Here is a 26,609-nt window from a genome sequence, read left to right on the forward strand (position 1 = left end):
GTGTGACTGCAGCGTGGCAAGCTATACGCAAGATATTCATGTTAACTCGTATTTACTGCTTTCACTCATCTTGACAGTGTTGGGGTATTTTTGTGTGTTGACATTACGTGACCTAAAGGATGACGGTCCAGAAGGGAAGCACATCTTACAACTCAAATATATTGGGAATAGAAGGAATAGGAATAGAAGGATGAAGGATAAAAAAAAAAAAAACCACCACAAACAACCACACACAAAAAAACCCAAAACACTTTTGTATTCTAAATGCCCCCAAGGACACTAATACCAACTGGAGAACATTAGAAATGTCATGCAAGTGCAATCACTGACACGATTGTATATGAAATGAGACAATTTTCTATAAATAAATCAAGCAATAACACTTTAATAAGGGTGAAATGGCTCTAAAATCATTACATGAACACAAAATATCCTATTGCTTCTTTCCATTCTTATGGGGTTTTTTCTTCAGTTATTTCACAACTTATTTCACTTCCATATGAAAATAAAGATATTTTAAATGGACTAAAAGCTGCTATAAAAACACCCAAAAATTAGAATGAAACTTTAGTGCATTACTAATGCAGCTATGTGACAGTTCATCTCAAACCTGTGTGTGAGAGTACCAAAAGGTGAATTTAAACAAAGCAATGAAACAAATCGAACAAATAAAAGTTGAATAAATTTAACACGCACACACACAAAAAAAAAAGAATAAAAACCTGTGGTATGGTAGATGGGATGACAGTGGTCTCAGCAGGGACTGGTGGGACAGGGATCACAGGGACAATGGGAGAAGAGGAAGGAACAGCTTCTGTGGGCTAAAAATTACCAACAAAATGTCAAAAATAACAGCAACTAGAAAAGCATTTTAAAACAAACAAGATTCAAATTTAACAGCTTAAAAAACCCTGAAATAGCATATAGATTTGGAGACTTAATTACAACTGAAAACAAACAGCCACCTTTAATCATGCTGTACATGGCAGTGCATCCTCAGCAACATGCTAATGTCAAGGAACCCAGAGTAACAAGGCATACCGGGATTGCTTATTCATACCAAGTTACTCACCTTGCAGTACAGAATAACGAGCCTTTGGGGTCCAACAGAATGTCAATGGACAGAGTCAGGCTCTTTGTGGGGTGGTTTTACAACAGAAGCCCTTCACCAATATACAACGGTGTGGAAAAGCAGGGAAACAGTGGCTAAAGTTGATACCATTGAACAAAGCCAATATACCTCTTTGATAAAGGGGAAAACCAACAATACAGTAAGGTTTCTAAAGTGGGCAAAATCAAAGAAAATATCTTAGTCATATGGGTGGAAGATCTTAAAACTAATGCAATCTACTTCTAAGATCTTCATAGAGGTTTACCATACACCTTCAGACTAGTAGAATTTTGGTCTTAGAAATTTTCATTAAAATAATAACCAGGAAAGCTACTGACAAGCTGCAACGGAACAAGATTAGAAAGAGCATTTTGAGTAAAACACTGACTCAAGTCATTTGGAGATATCAATGTACTGATTGTCAATGAGCTGTCAGCAACAAACTACTAGCAACTATCATCAAAATTACAAGCTGAACAGCAGATCAAAGCTCTTGCAACTTAGTTGTTCCAAGACAATCTTGTGATCTTTAAATATAATGAAGCATAATGACAACAGAAAATACTAAATCCTGAAAATGAACCAAAACCCCAGAACATAACAGTATTAAACATTATTTTGAAAGTTTGAGATATTTTAAAACACAAAGCAATATGCACCAGTAGCATACGCCAAATTAAAGAGTAAAAGCAAATATTAAAGAAACCTGAAACAGCCCAAGAGCAGCAACCATTATTAAATGCACATACAGTATTTCTACAGGTTTTTACAGCTCAAAGTCAAGGTACCCAAAATGAACAGCTGGTGAAAAATGTTGCAGTTGTTGAACAACGTAAGAATAAGTGAATTTGTTATCTTGAGAGATTATTATTAATGTCATTTAAACATTCTTACATCTACGGACAACAGCACTATCTTTCAAGTGTTAAATGAGAGTGACTGAGACTCTAAATTAGTCTAGAAAAATTATAATAAGTATTTTGCAAAGGATGCAGGAAATGGTCAATGCAACAAACCTCCAGTTACTGGAAGAATGATGCAACCTTTAAAGGCCAATCAAATTAAATAGCTTGAGCAATCACTCAGCCCTACAAATGCAAAAAATAAGCCACATCTTCAAGTCTGCCTTGTTCCAAAGTAAGCAGCTTCCCATGTACGTACACAGCAAAAATCCTGTTAACCAAAATTTCAGATATACACATATACACACATGAAGGCTGAAAAGCTAAGCAGTAGCATATCAGAAAAAAAATCCAACTTTACAGTTGCAACTCCTGCAACAACAGAAGGTTGAAAACAAACTGAAGTTATGCTTAGATACTGACCATACCCTTCACTGCCCTTTGACTTAGCAAAATATCTGACCAAGTTTCAGCTGATTTCCTTATGGCCCAAACAATCTGCACCAAACAGCTGCTTGATTTTCCCGCTGCTTTTCTTTTCTCAGTTCAATAATGAACTCCCACATCTTTCTGGGCTTCTCAATCCCAAATGCTTCAAGAAACCCTCCTAACCAGTTCCAATTTTTATCATTATTTTAAAACTGACATTGTTCAGTGTGTAACTGTAATTCTTTCAGGTTCCAGTCTCATAAGCTATTAGTACCATCACTGTATTTTCCCTCTGTGCTGTTCATTTAGTATCCACTAACTCTTAAAAGCCACTCCCTGCTCCTCCAATCGTTCCTGTTGAATCTCCTCCGCTACCATGTGGGTGAGGAAAAAGATGACAACACTTGCAATCCCTTTCAAAGAATGTGCAAATCCAAATGGAATACAAGACTGTCTTCACTTGACTATTTCATGGAATACAGTGCAGTGATGCAGGCACTATGGCTACCACCAAGAAAGACAATGCAAGAAATTAAAAGATCTTTCATCATCAGTGAAAGATAACCTGGAACTTCCTTATAATGCTAGAACGCTAATTTTATTTTAGTATGGCATACAATCAGTCTGAAAATTATTATATGATACAGTATCTGTGACAGCACCTAAATAAGCTCCCAGGAATTTTCAAGAAACATTTGTAACTTTTATGAAATCTCAAAAAATACACTAAAGTATTCAGAAAAACAAAAGCTTATGCTCAAAGTAACTTTAAATAATGACGTCTGACTAAAGCATTTAATGACCTTGGTTTGAGTGGACACGAACTAAACCAAACACAAAAAAAAAGTAGTGGACCAAATAAAAACTTTGTTTTGAATATATATGAACTATAGCACAGGATTATGACAGACTATTGTATATAGGAATGCATGATTGAACAATAACTCACTTTAACAGAGGCTGTCTGCCTAAATAAACGTGCTAACACCTACAACAAGAAGCCATTCTGTTATAATACTATGATATAACTCAAGTAGTTGGTTTTTTTAAAGCCTAAGGTTGGACTTAAGTATTTACATACAAAAAAATAATCATTAAAAAAAGCTAAGATGATGATACCTTTAAGGGATCAATTACAATGAGTGCCTCCAAACCTAACACCAAGTCCAGATGTTGCGAAAAGGAAGAACACACCCATTTTCTCACATTTAACCAACACACAGTGACTCCTTCTGTGAGCAAATACCAACTAACCTGAAATCAAATCCTGGCACCATACACATCCTGAAGCAGATCAACTAAAACAGCCAATTCCATAATGCTACTCTTTATGAAGACTAAAGGATACATTTTGGAGAACAAGTAATCAAAGCAGACTTTCCTCATTTTTAAGAAATTACTGTAAAAAACCCACACTGTATACAGTGTAACAATCTTAATGGGAAAACATTGAGCACAAGTATTTCTTTGCCAGCCCAATTTAAATTATTGCTACTTTGACTACTAACAACAAAATACAAAATAAAGTTACAAAGTTGCTAGAAACAGCAGGGGTAAAACTACAGAAAGAAAAAAAAAGCGTGACATATTTCTACAGTTTGCATCAAAAATGCTCATCTATAAGTACTTAGTGCAATACATACCTTTTCTAAAGAACAATTAGAACATGAGCCATCAGACACCCAACCACTAGCAGCTTTTACTTTTGCTGTGCTTTTGGTAGGACTCTTCTTTACACTATCACGTAGGTTTATAAATTTTCCTCTGTGTTTGGAAGACACTGGCAGCGTGGATGAACTAAAAGATGTATGAATGCTCAGTGCCTGCTGCTGATGCCAGAAAGGCTGCTTTGGCTGCATATGAAGATTTTGACGTATTTCCATTCTTGGGCTCCTCGTTAAATCAGTGAGCTTGAGCATTCCCATTTCACCATCATCTGTAGCACCACAGTAATTGTAGTTGTGATAGTGAGTAGCCATGAAACTAGCAACACGAATAGTCCTTTTTGCAAAAAAAATGTAGAGAAAATAAAACAAAATATTGCTTCCTCAGAAAGTTAAAAATATGATTGTTTTCTAGAGTATGGTCATCAGAAGAAACACTAAATGCTCTTTTAGCTAGTACTGCATGTTGTGTACTCTCTCACTCTATTTAAAGAGCACCATTGAACCACCACACAAGAGTCAATTTGCTGGGCATAAATAATCAATGCAATGCACAAATTATTGAATAGATGGCAAAAGTCATCTGACTATTTATTAAGAAGAAGCTATGAAAGGTTACAGTTATCTTCTTTCTCCCGTAAGTTCCTACTATCCTTAAACTTTGTTGTCTTTTACCACCTCAGAACTTCTCCAAGATTTACTTCTAGAAAATTTTAAAATTCCTCCAACTGTTCCGAACACTTTATGGGGGCTGAAAACTAATGAATTTAAAGAAGCTTATGATGGAAAATATATGAATTGTGAACGGGCAGACACATTGTACAAGATTTCAACACGAAACTTCCATCAAAGAAAACAGATTCGTTCAAATCATAACAAGAATTACTTTGTGTTAATAATTTTATGAGCTGCATTTCCATGAAATATAGCAGCACTGTAAGACCACAATTTTAAGGTGTATATTGTTTAAATTAAGACTTTTTTTTAAAAAGTGATTAAACAAATATGGAATTCTTTATTTTATTCACTCAGATTTGAATGCCAAGGATGCATGATCTATCTACTACAATTTACCCCAATTTTCATAACAAAAAAAGCTCCAAAACAACTCCTACCACCACCCCCAAGGAAAAAGTACACAATGAGGAGCTAACTTGATTTAGTTGTGCTGTTGAATATTTAACTTTACTAGCCAATTTTAAAGTAATCATTCTAAAAGTAGGTAAGGATCGGAAGTTAATTTCCCAGAGTCTACATGAAATTTGACAGCTAAACAGAGACACCTATATTCCTAGCCTTACAGAAGGAAGGTGCAGGATTATGTCAGTGGTCACGCAGTCTTGTCGACAGCAGACACACAACCAGCATTTGCAGCTCTGGGCCAGCCACAGCACGCACCATCTGCCTCTTGCCTCATGGGTCTGTTCTCAGAATATGCTGTGAATCTGAATATCTGGTGCTGGGTATGATAAGAATGAAGGACATGAGCACATAGGAAACAAAGCTTGATTAGCTTAGCTGTGCTGTATTTTGATAAATAGCGAGATTTCATCAGTTCATAGCATTAAAACATGATTATTCTCCCTCTCACTGTACACCTTCCTACCGTAAATCTGAGTATCTGAGTCAGCATGAGTTTTACACACAGACTAAAAAACTAGGAATACAGACCTAAGTCCACACATTTCCAGTTATTTTTATAGCATTGATATTAAGAGATAAATAGGAACTGACAGATCCTCCTCTAATCACCAAGAGCTGCCATGTCTCATCTTCTACTCAGAATGGACATAATCAAGAACCACATAACATATCATTAATGCAATATTCAGAAATGGAGAGACAGAAAGGTTTCTGGCCAGTGACAGGGAGCTGTAAATACATTGGTCATAGAAACATTCACAGACTTGCACACACGTATGGTAGGTATGTCTTTTGCCTTCAAAGCATCAGGGAGCTGGAGGACTGTGCCCCACTAACAGAGATGGGCAGATGCACCCAGGTTGCTCTGTTCTGGACAACCTAAGAAGCTCTCAATTTTGTTATTGAAGGGCAGAGGCAGAGAAGAAGATATGCATGTTGTGAATGTGCCTATGGGTAAACAGTTCAAAACCAGTACATCACAACTAACTTTTTCCCCTTCGAGAATTTTCCACAGATGCATCAATACTGAGTAACCCTGGGGCACATTCCCCAGCCTGCAGGGATTATCTGGACTGAAGTTTCTTGTGTGGAAGCCTCTGTATGTGTATCCTCTTTGGCAATAGTGTGCCAAATGGCTGCTTTTGTAGACCATAAATAAAGATTATTTTCCTCAAAGATGTTATCAAGATTGCTTGAGGTTTAGCAGGCTGCATTCATACCACCCATTTTACTTGCATATCAGTACTCTCTATTTTCTAACCCAGCATGACATTGTCTAATTACGAAAATGTAGAAAGGAAGAAGCAAGAGGTTTGGGGTATAAGGCTTTTCTCTTGCATACATAATAAATCCCAAAATAGGTGATGTTCCAGATTCAAAAGGAACATCTTATTCCTGGAGGCATCAACTTTATTGAAAACACATAGACCAAGCTGCCTCTCAAAAAAAAAAAAAAAAAACCCAAACAAACAAAAAACAGCTTTGAAGCATGCTAGGTGAGAAAGTGAGGGCAAGGGGAGGAGAAGCTGGACATGATATTCTTGGAAACCCAGTTGTCTGGCTTCCTATATTCTCCCCCAAATAAGAAAGGGGAAGACAATGCAAAAGATGAGACAAAGGAATTCACATTGCTCCAGTGTGCTTTCAGACATGCTGACTTCAGTGGCAAAAGAACAAAGATTATGTGGCAGGTAACAGTAACAGCACAAGGTTTTTTACTCGAAGTCTTCATGCCTTTGGTCCCTGAGATGGTATCAATAAGTTATCAATAATTAAAAGAAAAAAAACCAACTTGAAAGCACTTGTAGTTCCAAGAGCAACAGTCCAAACACCAAAACACAGCCAAGGAACAAGAGGTACAGGCAGAATGCCCAACGCGTCCAGGGCTGCACAGTGTGCCACGGCTTTCTCCAGTAAAAACAAGCTTTGGCCGCATTGAAATCTAGTGTTATGCAAGTATGGAAAGTGAATGTAGCATGTTGGTAAAAACACATGGGAAGAGGAGGAAAGGAATATATAATCAAAGTGCAGTAAGGCTTATCTAAAACAGTCATGGTATAAACAAAATTGAAACAGGAAAAAAAAGGAAAAAATAGAGAAGGCAAGAAGAATGCTATTAAAAGAGATTAATCAGATATTTGATAGTCACAAAGATCATTTTGCTCAATTATATTCACACATGTGAGGTAAGGCAGAGCATGCCTTGCAGTCACGCTGGCAGAAGAAAAAAAAAAAAGCTCTGGTGAAGCAGTGGGACATATGCATAATTCAAAGCAAGAAAAAGCAATTATGTAACTAAAGCTGCACAGGTTTGGCAGATCATCTTTTGACTGCAGAAAGGCTGAACCTGCAAGTGTTCTCTGCAGACTGTATTAATTACTATCATGAACTACTCTAATATCAAGTGCTAAGTGATTTTTCATAACCAGACGGGGTTCAGGATTGGGTTGTGTTTTTGTATTACATATCAAATCTGAACAATTAGTTGCTAACACAAAGCTGAATCATCAATATTTCATTCTTTTAAATTACCACATCAAATGTACAGTGCACACTTTGCAGCAATCTGTTGAAGTGCCAGTAATCTTTCACAAGTAGTATTTCTTCAAGAATTGTTTTCTTTGCACATTCTCTAATGCCTACTCAATAGCTGGGTAACAACAATACCTGTGGAAAGGGCAAATAGTACTAATATTTGACCAGCAATGTCTACTGCAAAGGTCTTTCTCAAAGCTTCAATAACCAACTTTCATTACTTCAAAAAGCAATTCAGCTGGGAGAATCCTCCCAAAATAATTCTGTACTTAACCCTTTCCTTCGCCTTCAAGCAGATACCACAAAATCAGCAACTTCTGCTAATATGACTTGACTGATGAAAACAAGCCCATATTCATTACCTCTTCTTGAAAGTAGGAAATATCTTCCAAAGTGAATAAAATTTTAACAGTAATAAGAAACAATTTTGATTCAATACCTAGTGACAAAGCTGAATGTAAAAGACACATTTTCTTTCGAGAGATAACTAACTTAAGGTCTGACAGTGTAGTTTTTCTATATTTTCACTGAACATCCTGGAATGCCACAGGATGTCTCACTAGTGAAGTCTTTTTTTTTTTTTTAAGAATTTTGCATCCATCTTCCTCAAAATCACAAGTCAATAATCATCTAACCATACCTTTGGGGATTTATAGGCTGTTTGGTGAGTCCAGTTGTGGTAAGAATAAAAGCACAACAGCCAGCCATCCTAATTCATAATCCGTGTTAGCCGTATGCTGCCCAGAGCATCTAAATCTGAGCATACAGCTGGCATAGACACCGACACACATCTCTGCCATATTCCTCCTTAAGTCCATCCTGTGGCCTGGGCTGGTCCTTAGTACCACAACGTCTGTGACTTGAGTTGTTAAGCAAGAAATTTAAGACATGCGCATTTTTCCTGAGTGTATTTCTCCAGGACTTTAAACAAAATATAGCATCAAAGGCAGCTGGAAAAAAAACATACCGCAAGTACACCACCAGAACAAAGTTTTACAGAAATCAAATAAAAATTTACCAAGTTTTGCAAGGGGGGGGGGGGGGGGGAAGTACAGAACTATCTGAACAAAAGCAGTCAGTATTGACTTGAAATCCCAAACAACATTCATACATCAAAACAGCGCATAACACAATCGGACATGCTAATATGCTGCACATTTCTGAATTTTGAGAACTGCAAAGATAGAAGACCCAGCTCTACCCAGGCATGAGTACTGCCACTGGTGATGAGCTAATCCAGAGGTTAAAATATGCCGAATACAGAGGATGGGAAGCAAAACCACCAAAAAAGAGAATATCAAGAATACAAGTACGACTCAAGATTTTCCCTCTCTGTAAGTTTTGCTTTTTCATGTGAGAAGGTTCTCTCTTATCAGCACACCATTACTTTGCTTTAAAGATGTGCTTCACACCCAATGAACTCAAACTCACATGTCTACTCGCTCAACATGTCAGTAGAGTAACTCTCCAGTTTTGATATGGACATAATATCTGACTATTTCATAGACAGTGGCTAAAAACCAAATTATTTAAAATACATGAACTTTTTCAGCTTTCTAAGCACTCATGCTTACAAATGTTACCACAATGTTTCTATCACATATACTGGGGGGGGGGGGGAGGAGAGGGCGCAGATTGTCCTATCCAAGTCAGCATACTCTATATTGTTTTCCAACAGTAAACTGATTTACCGCAAACAAAACCTTAAAAGAGACTGGCTAGGGTAAACGAGAAGCGTAATTATGATGACCTCAATAAATGGGTGGTTACAATTAAGCCTGCCTACCATTCTGCACTGATCTGAGCAGGAAGAACTTTTGGCTTCAGAACTTTTGGATTTCTAACCCTCCTACCCCTTTAAGGGCTCTCTCCCTGTTCATTGCAATGATGGATCAAAAAAAATTCCCATGGTCTCCCAAAGATGAAGGAATAAAAATACCTAGATCTCCACTCAGATGCTATCCAGGTCTCTCCAAGGAGAGTTTGAACAGAAAGCACAGAAACAAAGTAGCTGAGTCTGAAGCTTGTCAGGGTATGTCTACATGAAGATGGGTAGCTTAGTACCTAACAGTTTTACTAAGAAATTTTGAGGACTGGCGAACTATCTTGGAGCTGTAACATCAGTACATGTAAAAACTGTAAGAAAAATAGGAAAGTTTTTCTGGATCCCAGGAAGGAAAATGTTTCTCACCCAGCCCTTGCAGATTGAAGGGACTAGTGTGAAAGCCTGTGACTTTACTTTAGATCTCACTTTTTTCAGAGCAACCCATGTCTCCTGCTCTTGAAAGTCTCATCTATGCAAGTACTCTATTTTCGTGAAGACACACAGCTAGCATGCTAGCTATGTCCAAACTGTAGGGGTTATCTGGTTGTTTGTTGGTGGTTTTGTTTTGTTTTTAACTCAGTCAACAAATTGATCCTCTAACCTAGTTTCTTCCTCAAACCCCACAGCATTTTAGAATGAACTCAAATGAACTTAAAACTCTGAACTTAAATAAATAGCTTTGAAGGGGAAAAACAGTGACAGCCAGAATATCAGTAAAATCACAGACTGTGATGATGACCTGAACTGATTTTAAGACAAATATGCAATTAATTCACTGTCAACTCTTCATTGTAATCTTCATCTACAAAAACAACTCAGCGAGGAACAATTTACACCATGATTACCCAAGCAGAAGTAAAGTAGCAAAGGCAGTGACAGAAACACTCTTACTTGCTGAGGCCTAGTAAACTATTTTTTAGTGAGACAATTTTAAAAAAAAGGAATGCTATAACTCTAAGTAATAATATAGGACAGACTGCCCAGCCATTTGTGAGATAAAGTTCTACTCTGTAGCAAAAGTAAAGTTTTGTATATGAGATAAATGGACACTCATAAAGCAGAAACGAGGAACTTGGAACTACAGAACTGTCACCAGTACTCTCACACAGTACCTAGTAGCTGTTTGGTTAGTAAAACACTCAGGTGCTAAGAATCTCATTCAAATATGAACAATAGTCTCAACAGAACAACATTTCCAGCACCCAACCTGTCCTCTCTGTTAGGATCTAAAAACAGACCCGTACAGACTTAACATCACAGAAAGTTTCACGCAAAGGAGACCATCACTGTCCACTTATGTCTAGTATTCAGAAAGATTTACTTAGCTCTAATTAATTTCTCCTGCCAAATCTCTCAGGGGCTGCTTAAATGATTGAATCTCAGTCATATTCCAAATCCATAATATAGAAAACGTACACAAAGTTAATCCTGGTTTTAATAAAGGTAATTGGTGACTTTTGTTTTTTTAATACTAAACTAATGTCTAGCACTGAGCCCTATGCAGCAGGTTAGTCATCTGTATTCACCCAGCAACCTGGCACTCTAAGCTCAAAACAGACAAGGCTCCTCATTTAGGTTCATAAGTGCTATTGAGAATGAATTTAAAGCATTTAATTTGCAACTTAAAGCAAGGCCTAGAAAGCTCCGTTTAAATAACATCAGCCTTAAGAACAGTAGCTTTCATTATAATGCTAAACAGTCCACAAAGAAACTGATGTCAGTTTGCAACATCAGAAAGACAGCAGCCAAAGAGAAAATGTGTTCTAAGACTTTATTATAGAAAAATAATGTCAGCTGTAGGGTGTCAATATTTAGGTTTTGACACTCACAGTAGAAAGTGAATGCTGTAATAGAAAACCGAGACATGACAGACACTGTTCACTGCTGAGAACACCACTAAATCAAAACACAATAATAAAGCTTGGATAGTGTTTTCCTGCTTTAATAGATATGACACTTCATGTAAGCTCTCAAATACATAAATTTTCCATCATTTGTAAACTATTCAGGGAATAATTAAACCCTCTGAGACAGCACACTTACTTTGTTCTTTTTAATTCATGCAAATAGCAAAGATGTCCTACATCTATCTATCTTTGATACTACAAAATGATCTCTCTCAATACTAGAAATGCATCAGTTAACTCTCAAAGCTACAGCACTACTCTCTACCTCCAAAATTTTTTGGTTGAGGTTTTCGAGTCAATCTATAAAAAAAGTTTCATAAAATATGGGAGTGAGGCAGGTGTATCATCTTATCTAAAGTATAATCTGTTTTTTCTTCAGGCTAAGAAACATTCAGGTTCACCTACTTATAGCACCCTCAAAGTACTTAAGGTACAGTCTTAAAACAACGAGTAACAAAGTGATCTGAACAAAGTTAGTGAATTGAAGCTAGAGCTTCCAATTCTAAGACAAGTAGTTATTATTGGCAATTGTATTATTCTGTGAACAATCTGTTATTATCTGTCAAAAAATCTCTTTATAAAAATGAACAAGTTTGCCCTGAAGCATTTGAGTATGAGCAGAAAGTCATTTTCCTCACACATTAATGAACAGCAAGCAAACAAAAAAAACAACAAAAAAAGACAAGAAAAAACATTTATAACAACCCATTAATTAAAATCCATTAGCTTTTCCAGGACATGTTACAAGATTTTGGAAAATTCATGACTTTCTTTACACATACAGTGGCTTTATACTAAAGCCACTCCATACTTCATTGACAAAAGGCTTCATACACATAAGTGGCATTGGCATTTTATCTTTACACATGCTGAATTCTTCCCAAACATATAATATTACTTTCACTACTGTTTTGATAGCTTTATATTGCTATCCAGATGCTTTGCCTTCTCATTGCTCAGAGCTAAGGCTAAAATCTTTACCATGCAATTACTAGCTAGGTACCTCATCTGATTTTATTCATTCTTATACCATGGAAACACTGGAAGTTCCTCAGACTTGCTTCCATGACAACATGGAGTTATAACACAATCTCAAAATAAGTACCATTATACAACACATCCAGGCTCTAGAATGAGTCATAGGAGCCCTGCAACATTTCAGCAAAGTAGGCATCTCTTCCGTAGTGTCAAATGTTCATTGTCTTCAGCAAATTAAAATACTACGGAAGTTTTAACAGATTTAATGCCTAGCATTACTTGAGCAAACTTTCACTCCACAAGTAAATAAAGAATTATTTTTTTCTTACAATGCTGTTTGACAAAAATTCCTAAAGATTCTGGCACTTTTCAGTATAGCTTAGGAAAGAATAGAGCCTTATGCAACCTCGCAATGGGAAGACAAACATTTATATATACTTTTTAAGTTTACAGTGTTGACTAAAACCAGTGTGTTTTCAAAAACAAGGTTTACAGATAAACTGACTTTTTGTCCATAATCATCCATAGGCATTTTACCTGGATTTCAGCTTAATTGCACCAGAGAAACACAAGTTAGATTTGATCAGTTTATGATCAATGCTGGACAAACACAGCTACGGTGCACCCGCACCCAGCGCAGAAGGTGCTTAACCTCTCAAGCGGAGCAGGAAAACCAAGTCCTGTGGCGCTCCATACAAAGCAGCCTGTCTCATGAACCAGAACTAGGGCAAGTCAGCTAAAACTGGAACCGAAATGGAGCTAAGCCCTCATGTACCCAAACTGAGTGCAGAAGTCATTTCAAAAGTTCCCTGCAGTTTCCGTGAGGACTCCCCTGTTCAGGACAAAGACAGAGGGGCCAGAGGATGAGGTTCAGCCCTAAGATCGGGTGGTAAAACCCATCTGGGAAGAAGACTCTGCAGTGACAACCACATGGCTCTGCAGAAGTCAGCTCTAACATGCAAGATCTGCCATTCCGTATCAGTGGCAGTAAAGACCTGGGATGTCAGAAAGCCAACATTTTGTGTTGGTAACATGCTGTCCAAAACGTCCAGCAGCCGTATTTTGTGCGGCACATCCTCACCTCACTTACTTTGGATAAAAGAAACATTACCTATACTGACCCGAAAGAAGTGGGTAGCGATAAATATTACAGGAAGTAGCTTAAGTTTTTCAGAATACTTTATAAAATATATGAAACAATGTAACCTTTTCTTAAATTATGACTTCAATCCCATTAATTTTTTTTGGTCTAACTGTGACAGGATACTAGTTTACACAATCATTTTTGCCAGTTTCCATTTAGTTTAGATAATTAAAACGCCTAATCTACAATAAAATGTTTGAAGTCTTTAGGATACAAATATTTAAATTCTTCACTACAAAAATAAAATCATAGGAAGAGCTAAGACAAGGGTTCTGACTTCTGAATTTACAATTCAGGAAAAACAAAACAGGATTAATCAGACCCTCAAGACTACAAGCTACTTCAAGAATCTTGCAGTTTTATTTTACATAATCACTATCTAACGCCAGCTATACTAAAAAACACAATTCTAATAATGATTCAAGCCCTTAAACATTGAGAAGACATCAATAAAATATTTGGATATTAAACAGTTCAAAGGAAAAAAGAAGTGAGGTCACAGCCTGCATTTATTTATGGCCCTACCACAATTATTCAAAAGCCGCTTCCTTCTTTCTTACATTCTCAGAACAACAAGAGGCCTAAATGCACTTTCAGCCAACACTTTTATAACAGTGGTCAGGCTATGGGTGAAGTTCTGGGTTTCAGGCTGACTTTGATGTATGAGGTTCAAGTTTCCACTTCCCAGGCCAGTGTCCCACCACCTTCTCACACAGACTGCCCCACAGCCCTGGCCCAGCCCCTGTCTACCTTCAGGCAGAAATGAACTAAAACAAAATAGGGCCAACACCATCACAAAAGACTACTCTGACTCTTCAGTTCAAGTAAAGGCTATTTCCTTAAAAAACTACCTGAATTCTGTTTCCAGCACTGTTTTGCATTAAAAAAAAAAAAAAAAGATCTTCGAACAGAATGCAAGAACAGCTCCCATAACCCTGACCCTCCTCAACTCACTCACTAGGCTGCAAACAAGCAGAAGCTGTTCTTTCACTGTTGAATCCTTGCCACCACAAGAAGGCTGGCCAAGTCCATGAAAACTCATGGACTCACGGTTATTAAACACGTAAGTCACCCCCAGCTCTTGGAGTCCCTACACAGGAACAGGCAGAAAGCTCTGAAAACCCTCAGAGGAAACATCATTCCTCTTTCTCCTGGGTTTATACTCTCCCCTAACCCTCTGCTCTGACTGCTGCTGGAAGCAGGGGACCAGCTTGACGGACATCCTAATATTTTTCTTTTGCAGTTTTTCTTTTCCAGCAAGCAAAAACATCAGTAGGAAATGGTATTTTACAGTACATTCTACTTCATCTGATTACGGTTGCTGAACTTGAACGACTAACATCGATAAAACTTGAGAAGCACAACTTCGGTAAAAGTGAGCAGATAAAGAAACAGGGGTGAAAAAAAAAATTAACACTGAAAACTATGAAAGAAGAAAGTGGACTAATGGATATGTAAAAACAAAATATTAAGTGGTAATGCTATAAATAGATAACTACTTCATTGTTTTAAATTTTAAGAACCAGAAAACAAAATGTGTCCTTTATGCTGGTTACTGAAGGTCAAACCCAAATTAGCAGCTATCAAATACATTTTCCAACTCCTGCACTGCAAGAAATTAGCTACAAGTAATGACGTATGGTATAAAAACACCAGACAAAAACCAACATGCCAGCACTCCTGCCACCTCCCAATTACATATCTACTGTACTTAGAAGGCGGCATAGGAAGACACAATGAAATGTTTCCAATTTAGACATGTTTAAGGACAAAGTAGAATTCACCTGTTACTTGTTTCCTTAATCACATTCCCTGAAACCAAGCTGACCAAGTAGTCCTCTCAGATACATTTCAAGACTAATTCCTGCCACTCTGATCATCTCATGACTGATGCATCACTCAGGGGATGAATCTATCAAATAGCATTCTTAGGAGACTTGCAGATTTCTAGGTCAAATGATCTTGACGGCTGAGTGACACACAAAGGCCAGAAACTGAGATGCAGTTCCCCGCATTTAACTCACCTTATTGCCAAGCTTTAGAACATCCTCTAAAAATTTATCCAGGTTTTTTTTCCTAGTGTAATTTGTTCAGAAACATCAAATGACACAATGCACTAGAGACACAAATAAGTTATTCTGATAGTTCATGTCCCTCTCCATTAAAAAAATGCACTCCACACAAACAGTAAAAACTGCCATACTAGATGAGAGGAAAGGCACCACTGGTCAAGAGTCTTACTAATAGCAAAAACTGACAGTCGGCCAGTAGGAGTTAGACATACGCCCAGTAATTCTTCCAGAAAACCATCTCTGAATCTGACACTCAAGGTCTTCCTGAACCACTGTCTGTAACAGCCACCTGCCCTTTGCAAATCCATGTAACTCCTTTTAGACATCATTCTCTTTTTGAACCTTCTCTTCTTCAGAGCATTGTGACAGTGACTTTCACAATTTTAGCAGAAGTTTTACAGGACAGCTGTGACACATTTAAAATTAGAGAACTACTGAATCATTTCTATTTAAGAACCTGTCTAATTTCATTTTTTCTAAGTCTTTATCATATTCTCCCTCAGGGTTTTTATTGTGTTATTTTTAAATTAACTGTCCCTATAGATAACTAGATTCTTTTTAACACTTCACTACTCTTTTCCTTGTTACTTATGCTATATCCTTTCTAAGACAAGGCAAACAGAACCCCACAGAAAATTCAAAATACAGATACACAAGAAATATACTCAGTGTCATGTTCTGTGTTCCTCTCTACTACTTCTTTAGTAATACCTGACATTTCATTTACCCTTTTTTCACTATTGCAGAGCACTAAGGTGACATTTTCGGAGAACGATCAGTGACAATTCCGAAGTCTCTTTCTGGAATAGAAATACTTCATTTGTAACCTATCACTATATGTACACACATGGAATTAACCTTCTAAGCCTGTTGCTTACTCACTACTGTACAATGAATGTCGCCAGCTCTTTTCCTGCCCATTCACTTTAATCTGCTATTCTCTGTAGCCAGTCTAGCTAACCTGAAAATAGAAATAATTTTAAAAAATTAAAATCAGTCCTATGACTCCACCTCATAGCTTCTCCTTCCCACCCCAATCATTCACAAACACAACCTTATGGGAATCCAGTCCAAGTTGAATGGACCTGTTTTAATCAATTCAAAGATCTACAAAACATCCTTCCCCTGTATCTCAAGGCACCATTCATTTTAACAGCCCTTGATCCAAGAAACATTATTTTCAAATACTTTTGTAATTATAATGACCTGATGACCACGTGTTCCCACACAGAATTTTATCTACATGTTCCCTCTTTTCAAAGAAGCCTGGCAAATCTGCTAGTCCTTATTTTCCCCTTACAAAGACAAGCTGACTTATCCTTCAAAATATCTGCTTATCCATCTCTTAATTCTTTTTTAATAATAAAGAATTTCTCAAAGTTTATACAATAAGTCAGTCAAGCCTGCTCAGCTGTAGTCTCAGAGTACAGCTTAGTGCTTTTTAGAAAGGGCATAATATTTCTCTTCACACAAACACACACCCTTCCCATTTTTATTCCAGGAATACCCAGAGAGTTCAAACAAAATAAAGTCACACACATCACTGCCAGTTCAGCCATATTAAACACAGGTTCCTTAAGAAATTCTAAATAAATGTCATCTCCTTTTGATCACCTGTGCCTCAACACATTAATTTAAATTCTCTTCTATTGGCACCTGACTCATATTTAATACAGTAAACTCAGTCATAGGAACTACTCCAACCTCAAAAGTGGGCCAGCCCTAGCTGGTTTTTCGCTTGGAGATAGGCCGGTATCTACTTTAGCGTTCCACACTTATCTGGGAATATAGTCTTAGGTCTGTATTATCACCATCTTGATCAGCAGTCAATTTACATACTACTTTGATTTAGCATCTAACTACTGAAGTGCTGCTCTGTAATGAGGCTTAACGTGCTCAAATTCTAAAAAGCTGTACACAGAATTTTCCCCCACACTGTTAATCTTTTTTAAAAAGTAACAAAAATTAGAGTAAAAATAAAAAAATTAAAAGCAGTAGTAAAGAGATGTAATAAAAGGGTTTTCAAAAAAATATAAACTGTTTTGCAGCAGTTTACAGCTTCCAAATAGCAATTTAAAGTCATTATATCATATATTGAATCACAGATTCTGTGATGTATTTTGACATTTTCAAGTACAAATTGTATTTGTCATTCTGCTTCTTACATAGGAAATACTAATTTATTACCCTGGTTTGGCAATCACATCATGTCCCACTATGCTTTTAAAATGCTTATTATATTAATATCACTCTTTAGAATTAAGTTTTCTATCTACATTTGTTTAGCTTCAGTTGTGTGACTTGGAAAACAGATGCGTTTTTCTACTAAATAAACAGGCTTTCTGGTTTCCAAAATCTACCCCTATATATTTATAGTCTGTGACTAAATCATCTCCTGACTTCCCTCTGGATGAACTAAACAGAGCTTCTTAAATTTCTCATTTTAAAGCAGGTCTTCCTGAACACAGCCTACAGGTATAATCCTGTTTCTGAACACTCCCAGTTTATCAGGATCTCTTTTCAGGCCAGGATTTCAGACCAGAGACTGTACATATTACAGACAGAATCCAGAATTCCTTCTCTCTCCTTCTCCAAAGGGAAAGCTGACTCCCTTCCCACCTGCTACATCACACTATGTAGTCATATACAGTTAGTTATCTATGAAAAACAACTAAAATTTACTTACTAAATCAAATTTGCTTTGAAGTACAACTGTACACTACAAGCACAAGAAATCTTTGCTCTCTACTCTGTTACGAAAACCAAACACTATTACCTGGGAGGCACATAATAGGGGCTGCTCGACTAACTTCTACAGGCATTGGTCTCGCCAAAAGGATTTTAAATAAGCAAATATACACACTGTGAGGCAGCGCTGATAAAGAGAATAAAAGGAAGAGAGGCTAGAAGACTGCTCCATAACATTCCCATGGTATGGCAGTTTCCAGCAAATACCACATAAAACAGTGGGAAAAAATTGAAGATTCCATGGTCAAAGAAAAATCCTGCACTATACCTGCCTCCCGTAAAATACCTGAAGTCATATTAGAAGAACAACACAATTACATAGACACTAGTCTCCAATAACAATAATACTAACTTCCACACAGTTTAAAAAACAATAGTAACTTAAAAATTCTTACGCCAATTATAAAAACATTTAAAAAAATGAATAAGCATTTCTATTTTAGCACTGTCCTGGTAAAATTTGAACTATTGTCTCCTGGACCTTTCATCATTTCTATGAAAAATATGGAGAAGGTGATCTGGTTTTATTTCAATCATTGCTTAGATGTATCTTTACACAAAACAAACTGTTGCAAGGAACTAGAATATGCATTGGAAACAGTTTAATGGAACAAAAGACTGAAAATTCATAAATACCAAGATCAGCTTAGAAGAGAGACAAAATTAGTCATAAATGTCTGTTATCTGTCTGGAGAACACATCAGCTCAACTATATCCTAATGTGCAGCTAAAAACAAAAAAATTATGAAGAGCAGTAAATGCACAACAGAAACAAGCTGTAGAGCAAGCCTGATATATTAGAGAAGTGGGTTACAGGCAGCGAGATGAAATTCAATACTGACAACTGAAGTCACATGGCATAGCAATAAACAGCACAGAGACACCCTGAGGAATACCAAACTGGAAAACATGTCCAGTAGTGCTTTGGTTGGTAGCAAAGATTTTTCTGAATTATCAAAGACAGACACAGAAAGGAATCCTTGCTTTACATTGCAGTCCTTCAGAGTGCTTTTTTGATACTGACTGAGCCTTGTATGTGTATGTGTGCACAAAAACCTGGTACGTGGAAGGAAGCCTTAAGTCTTTCAAAAAAGCAAGTGACAGAACTGTACAAGCTTTGGGATTCCTTTTGGGATTTGGACACAAGTTTTTCAGGGGATAAAACAACCACATGGTCATGACACGAGATGACCTTGGGGGGGGGGGGGGGGGGGGGGAAGGACCTATCACAGTCCACCAAAACAAGTACCTCTTCCTACCCCACCTCCCCAAACAAAAATGTGTTACTATGCCTGTCAGTGTGGAACAGGTGGCTTCTACACAGCAGAAGATAAGAACCAGCCATCTTGGTCAAGTGGAGGTTAGAACATAACTTTAACAACTTAACATCTACTCTAGCAGCAGCTTCCAGTAGGTAACATTTGTAAAACATGAATGAGGTACAGGGAATGTATGCAGCTGAGGAGAGTCAGGAAGCACCACTGGGCTTGCTGTTCAAGCAGTTCCTGCAATAAACTCAAGCTGGTAGCTAGAGGTGACTGCTTGAAGTGGCCAGTGATGATGCCAAGTAAACAAAGCTGTAGTTTAAAAGATACTACAACTTTCCAAGTATATCAAAAAGTAAACAACTTTTTAATTTTTGGTCACGACTGACTACTTTCACAGAGAATACTGACCTAATTAATTTTGAATGGTATAGAAATGACTGTTGCTAATGCTACTTTGGGCAAAACCAGAAAAGTCTGCTCCTCAAAAGGTATATTCAGGATTCAGGGAAGACTCAGCAGGCAGTGGTAGTATTAACAAGTCAGTCTCAGTACTGAATTTGGCCTCTGTATTACAGTTTTCTGAGCTTTCCTGACAGATGACCCAAGGTTACTAGTCTTTAATGTGAAGCAGGAATGCTCCTGTCTGTTTTGTAACGAAGAAAATGGAGGGGCTGAGTGTGCTGGCTTAACATGAACATGACACCTGACAAGGCGCATATACCCTTCTCAAAGTTCACTATGTATTTGATACTATTGTTGTTGTTGTTTATGTCCCTGAGACCAGCATTGCAACTATGGTGCCCTTTTAGACTTATACCTGCTAGAATTTCATTACTGCACTTAGTTAGCAAAGCATCTGTTGCAGGAATAGTCCCAACTGATCAGAAGGATTACTCCTGTCGTCTAACTGGAGAAACCTTTAAGCATTCCTGAAATCGTATTACAGAACTATGCAATCATCACTTGAATTAAATTCAGGAAGGCACATTAGAAATAGCATTAAAGGAAATATCCTTCCTCAAGGGAAGAAAGCATCCACTGGGACCCATCTGTTACACAGCCATTACATGATAAGCAAAGTGTGAATGATGCGGTTACACTAATAAACAGGGATGAGGTACTTCATTTTAATTGCACAAGATGCATCAGATGAAGAGGCGGATGTTTTCCTGACATTTTCATCTTTTATGGATCTGCCAAAGTAATACAAAACATGAACTGTACTGGAAATGCTTCACAATATGCTTGTGCTTGAAGTTCAGCAAACACTACCATGTCAAACATTAGCTTGAACTCACTCCCAGGGAGAATAGTGAAAGATACATTTTTCACTCAGACTGTCATGCCCCTGAGATGGCATAAGTGTGCATAGCCCAAACAGGCAGGCCTGGTCAAAAAGAGTTCATGCCTCGCAAAGACATCTTTTATAAACGAATCTACAGATACACACATCTGGCATTTTACAACAGCTCCGAAATGCATGCTTGCTCCCATGCACTAAAATACTCGGAAGGCTGGCTCAGTGGCAACATGTAAGCAACAACAATACACTGCACTATGTAGGTCTCAAAATGTACCAATAGAATAAAGAGAATGGGTCTCAAGAGATGGTAGAATAATATATATGAAATAGGAATCACTAGTGATATTATGTGACAGTAAAAAAAAAAAATCACTATGAAACTCAGATGAGGATAGGGAAGGAACAGAGAAATACAAATTACTTATCACGGTAAAGAAAAAAAACAAATAAGAAGGAAACAAAGAGGAGGAAACAAAGCAGAGGAGCTCAAGAGCCTACCTGTTAAAAATTTTAGTAATTAATTGTTATTCAAAAACACAAATTGAAGTACCTCCTCTGCTTTGGAGTACAGGGGAAAGCACTGGCCCCCACAGAGGTTCTATTTCTTCTCAAGAGAGACTGCATAGCTAGTATGCGCATAAAGATTTCAATTTATCTGGTTTAACAAGACAACAATTTCTCTCCTTCAATTACTGTAAATCCCAGAAAGGCTGTGGACATGAAGTTTACCAAGACTCTAAGCTGGGTATAACTAAAAGTCTCTTAAGTTGCACAACACGATATCATGTCAGCTGTCAAACACAGATGCAGATCATTCTAAAAGACAAAGTCATGTTGTCTAAAAACATCTAAGACGTTTTTGTTGCATTAGCTTCTTCAAACTAAAAGAAACATCCTGCACACACTTAATCATAATTGAGAGTGCTCTTGATGCTGCAGACCAAAATAGAGGAACAGGAAGAAGATGGTGTTCACTTTAGATTCAGCAACTCTGTCAATACAATTATTAAGTAAATGACTAACTGAAATACACAGTAGCTTTGGCAGCAAAACAGAAATGCCATACCACAGGAGCTGTCCTAGAGCTGTTTAGTAAGCTGACAGCTGGTGAAAGACAGACTGGCCTGTATTTGACTTTCAAAACCGTTTGTCTATCAATATGAGCCTCAACTGAGAAGGCAATTATCACAATATAAAATAAATTAGCAAAATTATATAACAGACCTAAAGAGTCCTACCTCTTTCACAGGCTTCCATGCACATGGCTTTATACAGCAAGACCCTGTTAGTCCACCTGAGTTACCAGTTGAAGACAAAGGATTAAGAGGGTATCCAGTGCCTGCATGCCTGAAGGTTCAGAGCCTTGGGCAGTGTAGACAGAAAGCCCCTGCAGTAGCAGTAGTACCCCAAAAGCAAAACATTCTGTGTCCCCTTCTCCTTTGCTTACCAGATTTCTGACTCCCTCTGGAAAAAAAGTAATTTTCTGGAGATACAATGGAACAAATACATGAAGAAATTCTGTTGTGAGCTCTGAGTGAGACAGAACTGCTGTGAAAGAATAGGGGAGAGAAAGTGGAACCTAAAACTCTCTGGCAGCAAGCAGTGCCTCCAGGTAGCTGGAGCACCAGTTCAGTTCTTATCATCACTGCCACGCTGCAAGTGATTAACTGAAGTAACACCATCACATGCCAACATTACGGTCCCACGATTGGGTTTGGGAAGGAAGCAGCACAACCTCATTACACTACAGGCCTATTGATTGACTTCGTGAGAGGAGAGATAATTGGCTACAGCAGGGGACCAGCACGATGCTAACACAATCTACCTGACATTACATGATTCATGATATATATTCTTAAGATTTATTGATCCGATTATGTTTTTAAAACTGCATATCTCTTTTTAAAATGTCAAGCAAACTTCACAGTCTTGGGAAGGTTCCATCTCCACTGTACACAGTTAGAAAGTGTTTACAGAATGAACCAAAGGTTCCAGAGACAGTCCCTTAATGCTGGAGTTTAAACTGTCAAGAATTTCCTATTTCTCAGTCTACTGATCAGAACACATTTTAATGCATTCCTTTTACCAAAAAAAATTCATCCCATTTTTACCTCTGCCATAATGCCCTCTTATGGAAAATGCAACCAGTGGGATAATTAAAATTTGCAAAATAAATTCCTAACATTAAAACTGCGTAATACTACATACCTAAAAATAAAAGAGAAAAAAGGAAACTTAGTACAATAAAATCCATGTCTGCATTTCAGAAGGTCCTTTCTTATAGTTAAGATCATCTAAAGCAAATCAAAGCTGCTTTCTTATGTGTTCATATTAGCAGCAGCAATTTCCAGGCAAATTAAATTTTTAACTCGGGGAAATGTCTGCATTAAAAATCTAACAATGACAACAGTTCTTCCATGTATTCTATTAAACTTCCCTACAGTTACTCCTGTAACTCCTTTCTTCTCTACTGTATCTCCTCTTTAAATCCAAAAAATGTATTGAATAAAACAAATTCCGTGAGTAAAAAACTTCACGTTATGCAGTGACTGGCATAATGAAGTCCTAGTTTCACTTGTAAACTTGAGGCGATGCTAGAACAGTCACACATGCACACTGCAGTTTAATACTGTTCATGAAACTTACCACCCCCTGCAACAGATTCTGATATGCCCAAGATATTTAAAGAGTTAAAATGCTATCAAATCATCTGAACTTTTAGCTGCAGGATTTTCCTGCTGCAAGTTCCAGATTTGGAACCTCCACCACCACCGCCCTTTTTTTCTTTCCAACTTCTGCTTGTTTAATTAAACCTCCACATACTGTATCAGAACTATTTTATCTTTTCCTCATCTCACGTATTTTTAGGATGTGCCTTGTTGTTCTGATCTGTATGTCAAAAAATATATTTAAATATACTAAAATTATAAGAAGGATGGTAAATATCACTGTAAGAAAGCCACTTTTGCAATTTCTGAACCGTAAGTAGTAAAATAAAAAAGGAGTTAGGGTAGAGACCTAGGGTTTTTTTAATAATATTCTTTTAAATGCACCTTACAACACCTCTATGTTGTCTGATTACATATAGCATTTGACAAATGCTAATGAACTTGAAAGCAATATTCTAGGAGCAGTGACAAACAGTAAAACTATTATCAAGATCTTAAAAAGAGATACAAAGACAAGAAATGACTGGGCTCAAACAACTCACAGGATTTGACAGGCTCTAAAATTTAAAGTGTTTAAAATTAATACATGGAATTAGGAAGGGTTTTCTGACTCCCTCCCTCTTTTTTCTCCCCCTTTCCTAGAACATGTCCTAAAAACCAGAAGTATAAATTGGCACAGCATATTCAAAGAGCTAAACAATTTTTCAGTATCAAATGCCGGAAGCATATTATACTGTGTTACATGCTAAGAATAGCCTAAACGCATTGCTGTTAGAACCTGTCTAATGCCATACGAGTTCCAGAGAAATGAGTTTCTGAATTTGTAGCAGAACATGGGCCAAATACTTTGTATTTGGTTACACTGCTACAATGTTTTGCTGCTGCTGCTGCTACAATGCACTCTGAAGCATGACAGCTGTACCCACTGTTGGGAAGAAGTGCTTCTCACTACAGAAAGGCTTTGGGGCAAAGAACTGCCCTGAACACAGTCACCTTTGTTGATGCAATATGTATATCTCTTGTTAGGACAGCACTTCAAATTACCCAGTATTTTTCATTTGCATAACCATGTATTTATTAAGGTCATGGCTTAGTTACTCACCCTTGTGACAGCAATTTGCTGTATGTTTATTTTTATCCTTATCTTCCATTTTATGCCACAGATGTGGGGTTTTTTGAGGAAACTAATAAATTTGCTGATAAAAATTGAAAGACCAGCTTCTAATCAAATTCCCTAATTCTTCCAGTTACTTCTCAGTTACTGAGGAACAACTGACCGCTCATAGCAAAACGAATGCAGAAGGAAGAAACAAAAATGGCCTCAAGTGCCTGAGTATGTTAAATCACCATCCCTAGACTCAAAGGAGACCAGTGTGGTTAGCAGACCAAGAAGGCACTGCTACCTCCACAGCAGTTCACCACTGCAAATGGACAAATATTAACCCAGTGGGAAGTACTATTGCTTTATGGACAGACTGCAACACCTGACCACTAAACTCCCTGTTACTAAAGTAATGCAAAGTCTACAAATCACTACAACCACCTCAAGTTCCATGCAAAGCACTCTGGAGACCTTGGCTTGGGCAGGACACAAACAGGATCAGAATGACCACTGTAGTGTTTCTTCATATCTGTTCACATCATCCGTTTCCACCACTGCCTTTTTCCTACAAGAAGTGGGTGATTTGAATCTTCTAATAACATTAAAAAGTGGCAATACTAGTAAATTAGGCACCTTTAACATTTGAAAATGAATTGGTAGCCTTCAGGGTGCTGTGACTTTTTACAGTAGCTTTTCACTCCAGACTAGTCCTCCATGCCACTATGTGTTTACGCACACATGCATTCTTCTGGGATTAAACCTAGCCATAACTACAGCAAGAAACAGTGCTACAGTATCCATCACCAACTACTTTGCTTCTTTAAGGTACAAGACCCGCCTACTAAAAAAATACCCTACCCCAGAATCTGAAGCCCCTTCTTCAGCAAAAGTCTCTTACCACCTTGCTAGGGAGAAGGCCTGTTGCAAGCCCCAGAGAAAGACAGGGGCATGCAGCCCAACCTCCAGCAGTCATTTTTCTTCCACTGATAATAGAGGGAACTAAACAAGCACCCTCAGTCCATGCCATCCTACCCCATCCAAGAAAGCCAAGCAAATAAAGGGACAGTTAAATTTTTGTATCTGTTAAGATTTTGTGTATGTTATAAATCATTATGTCAGAACAATCAGACTATATAAAGCCCGACATCACAAGCAGAATTTCAACAGACAAGATTAGAGAAGTACATCCCATTATTTATTTGGGCTCTGTAAATGTTTCATTCAGAAATATATTCAAGTGATGGGGATGTATCTCAAATGAACAAATAAAAGTTGTCAAGAATTTTCAGAATACTGAAATGTAGAATAAAACCCGAAAAGAACTGAAAAACAAAATTGCACCACAATGAGCAATCTCCAAATGTCTTCTTCCCTCCCTGAGGCTAGAACAGCTGCAATGGGTGGATAAGGTATGAGGGTAGTACAACACCTTTTCAGAGAAAGAGGCTTCAACAAGCTCTAATGTTTTCAGCGCATTACTTCTGAATATGCTCATTAAGTTTTTTTACAACCACTTCAAAATATTTTATGTTTTTTTCCCTCCCGGCCATCAACATGTATAAGCAGTTCCTTTTAACAGAAGAACTGTCAGACTTATGAAAAAAAAAAAAAAACTGGCAGGCTTTCACAGAGAGAAGCTATCTTTTTCATAGCAGAAAAACAGAACAAACACTGGGATATTCACAGAATCACAGCTTTGGTTTGAAGGGATCTTCAGGATCTTTATCCAGTCCAGCCCACACTCAAAGCAGAGGCTATCTGGTATTCTATTTACCAGCAACGTTCGCAAGTTTCAAGCATTCCACCATT

General features: G+C 37.5%; 1 protein-coding gene across 18 annotated transcripts in view; it reads right to left on the reverse strand.

The window, feature by feature from the left end:
• Positions 1–26,609, reverse strand: part of DLG1 (discs large MAGUK scaffold protein 1) — a 163,372-nt gene that overhangs the window by 66,293 nt on the left and 70,470 nt on the right. For 11 of the 18 annotated variants that reach the window (XM_055817412.1, XM_055817410.1, XM_055817407.1 and 8 more), the window contains one exon: positions 723–821. The exons of the other annotated variants lie outside the window; for them this stretch is intronic. In XM_055817412.1, coding sequence (XP_055673387.1) covers positions 723–821 — 99 coding nt within the window. The remainder of the gene's footprint in view (positions 1–722; positions 822–26,609) is intronic. 18 annotated transcript variants of the gene reach the window in all.

The sequence above is a fragment of the Falco peregrinus genome, chromosome 12, assembly GCF_023634155.1.
Source record: "Falco peregrinus isolate bFalPer1 chromosome 12, bFalPer1.pri, whole genome shotgun sequence".
In the NCBI taxonomy this organism is placed as follows: domain Eukaryota; kingdom Metazoa; phylum Chordata; class Aves; order Falconiformes; family Falconidae; genus Falco; species Falco peregrinus.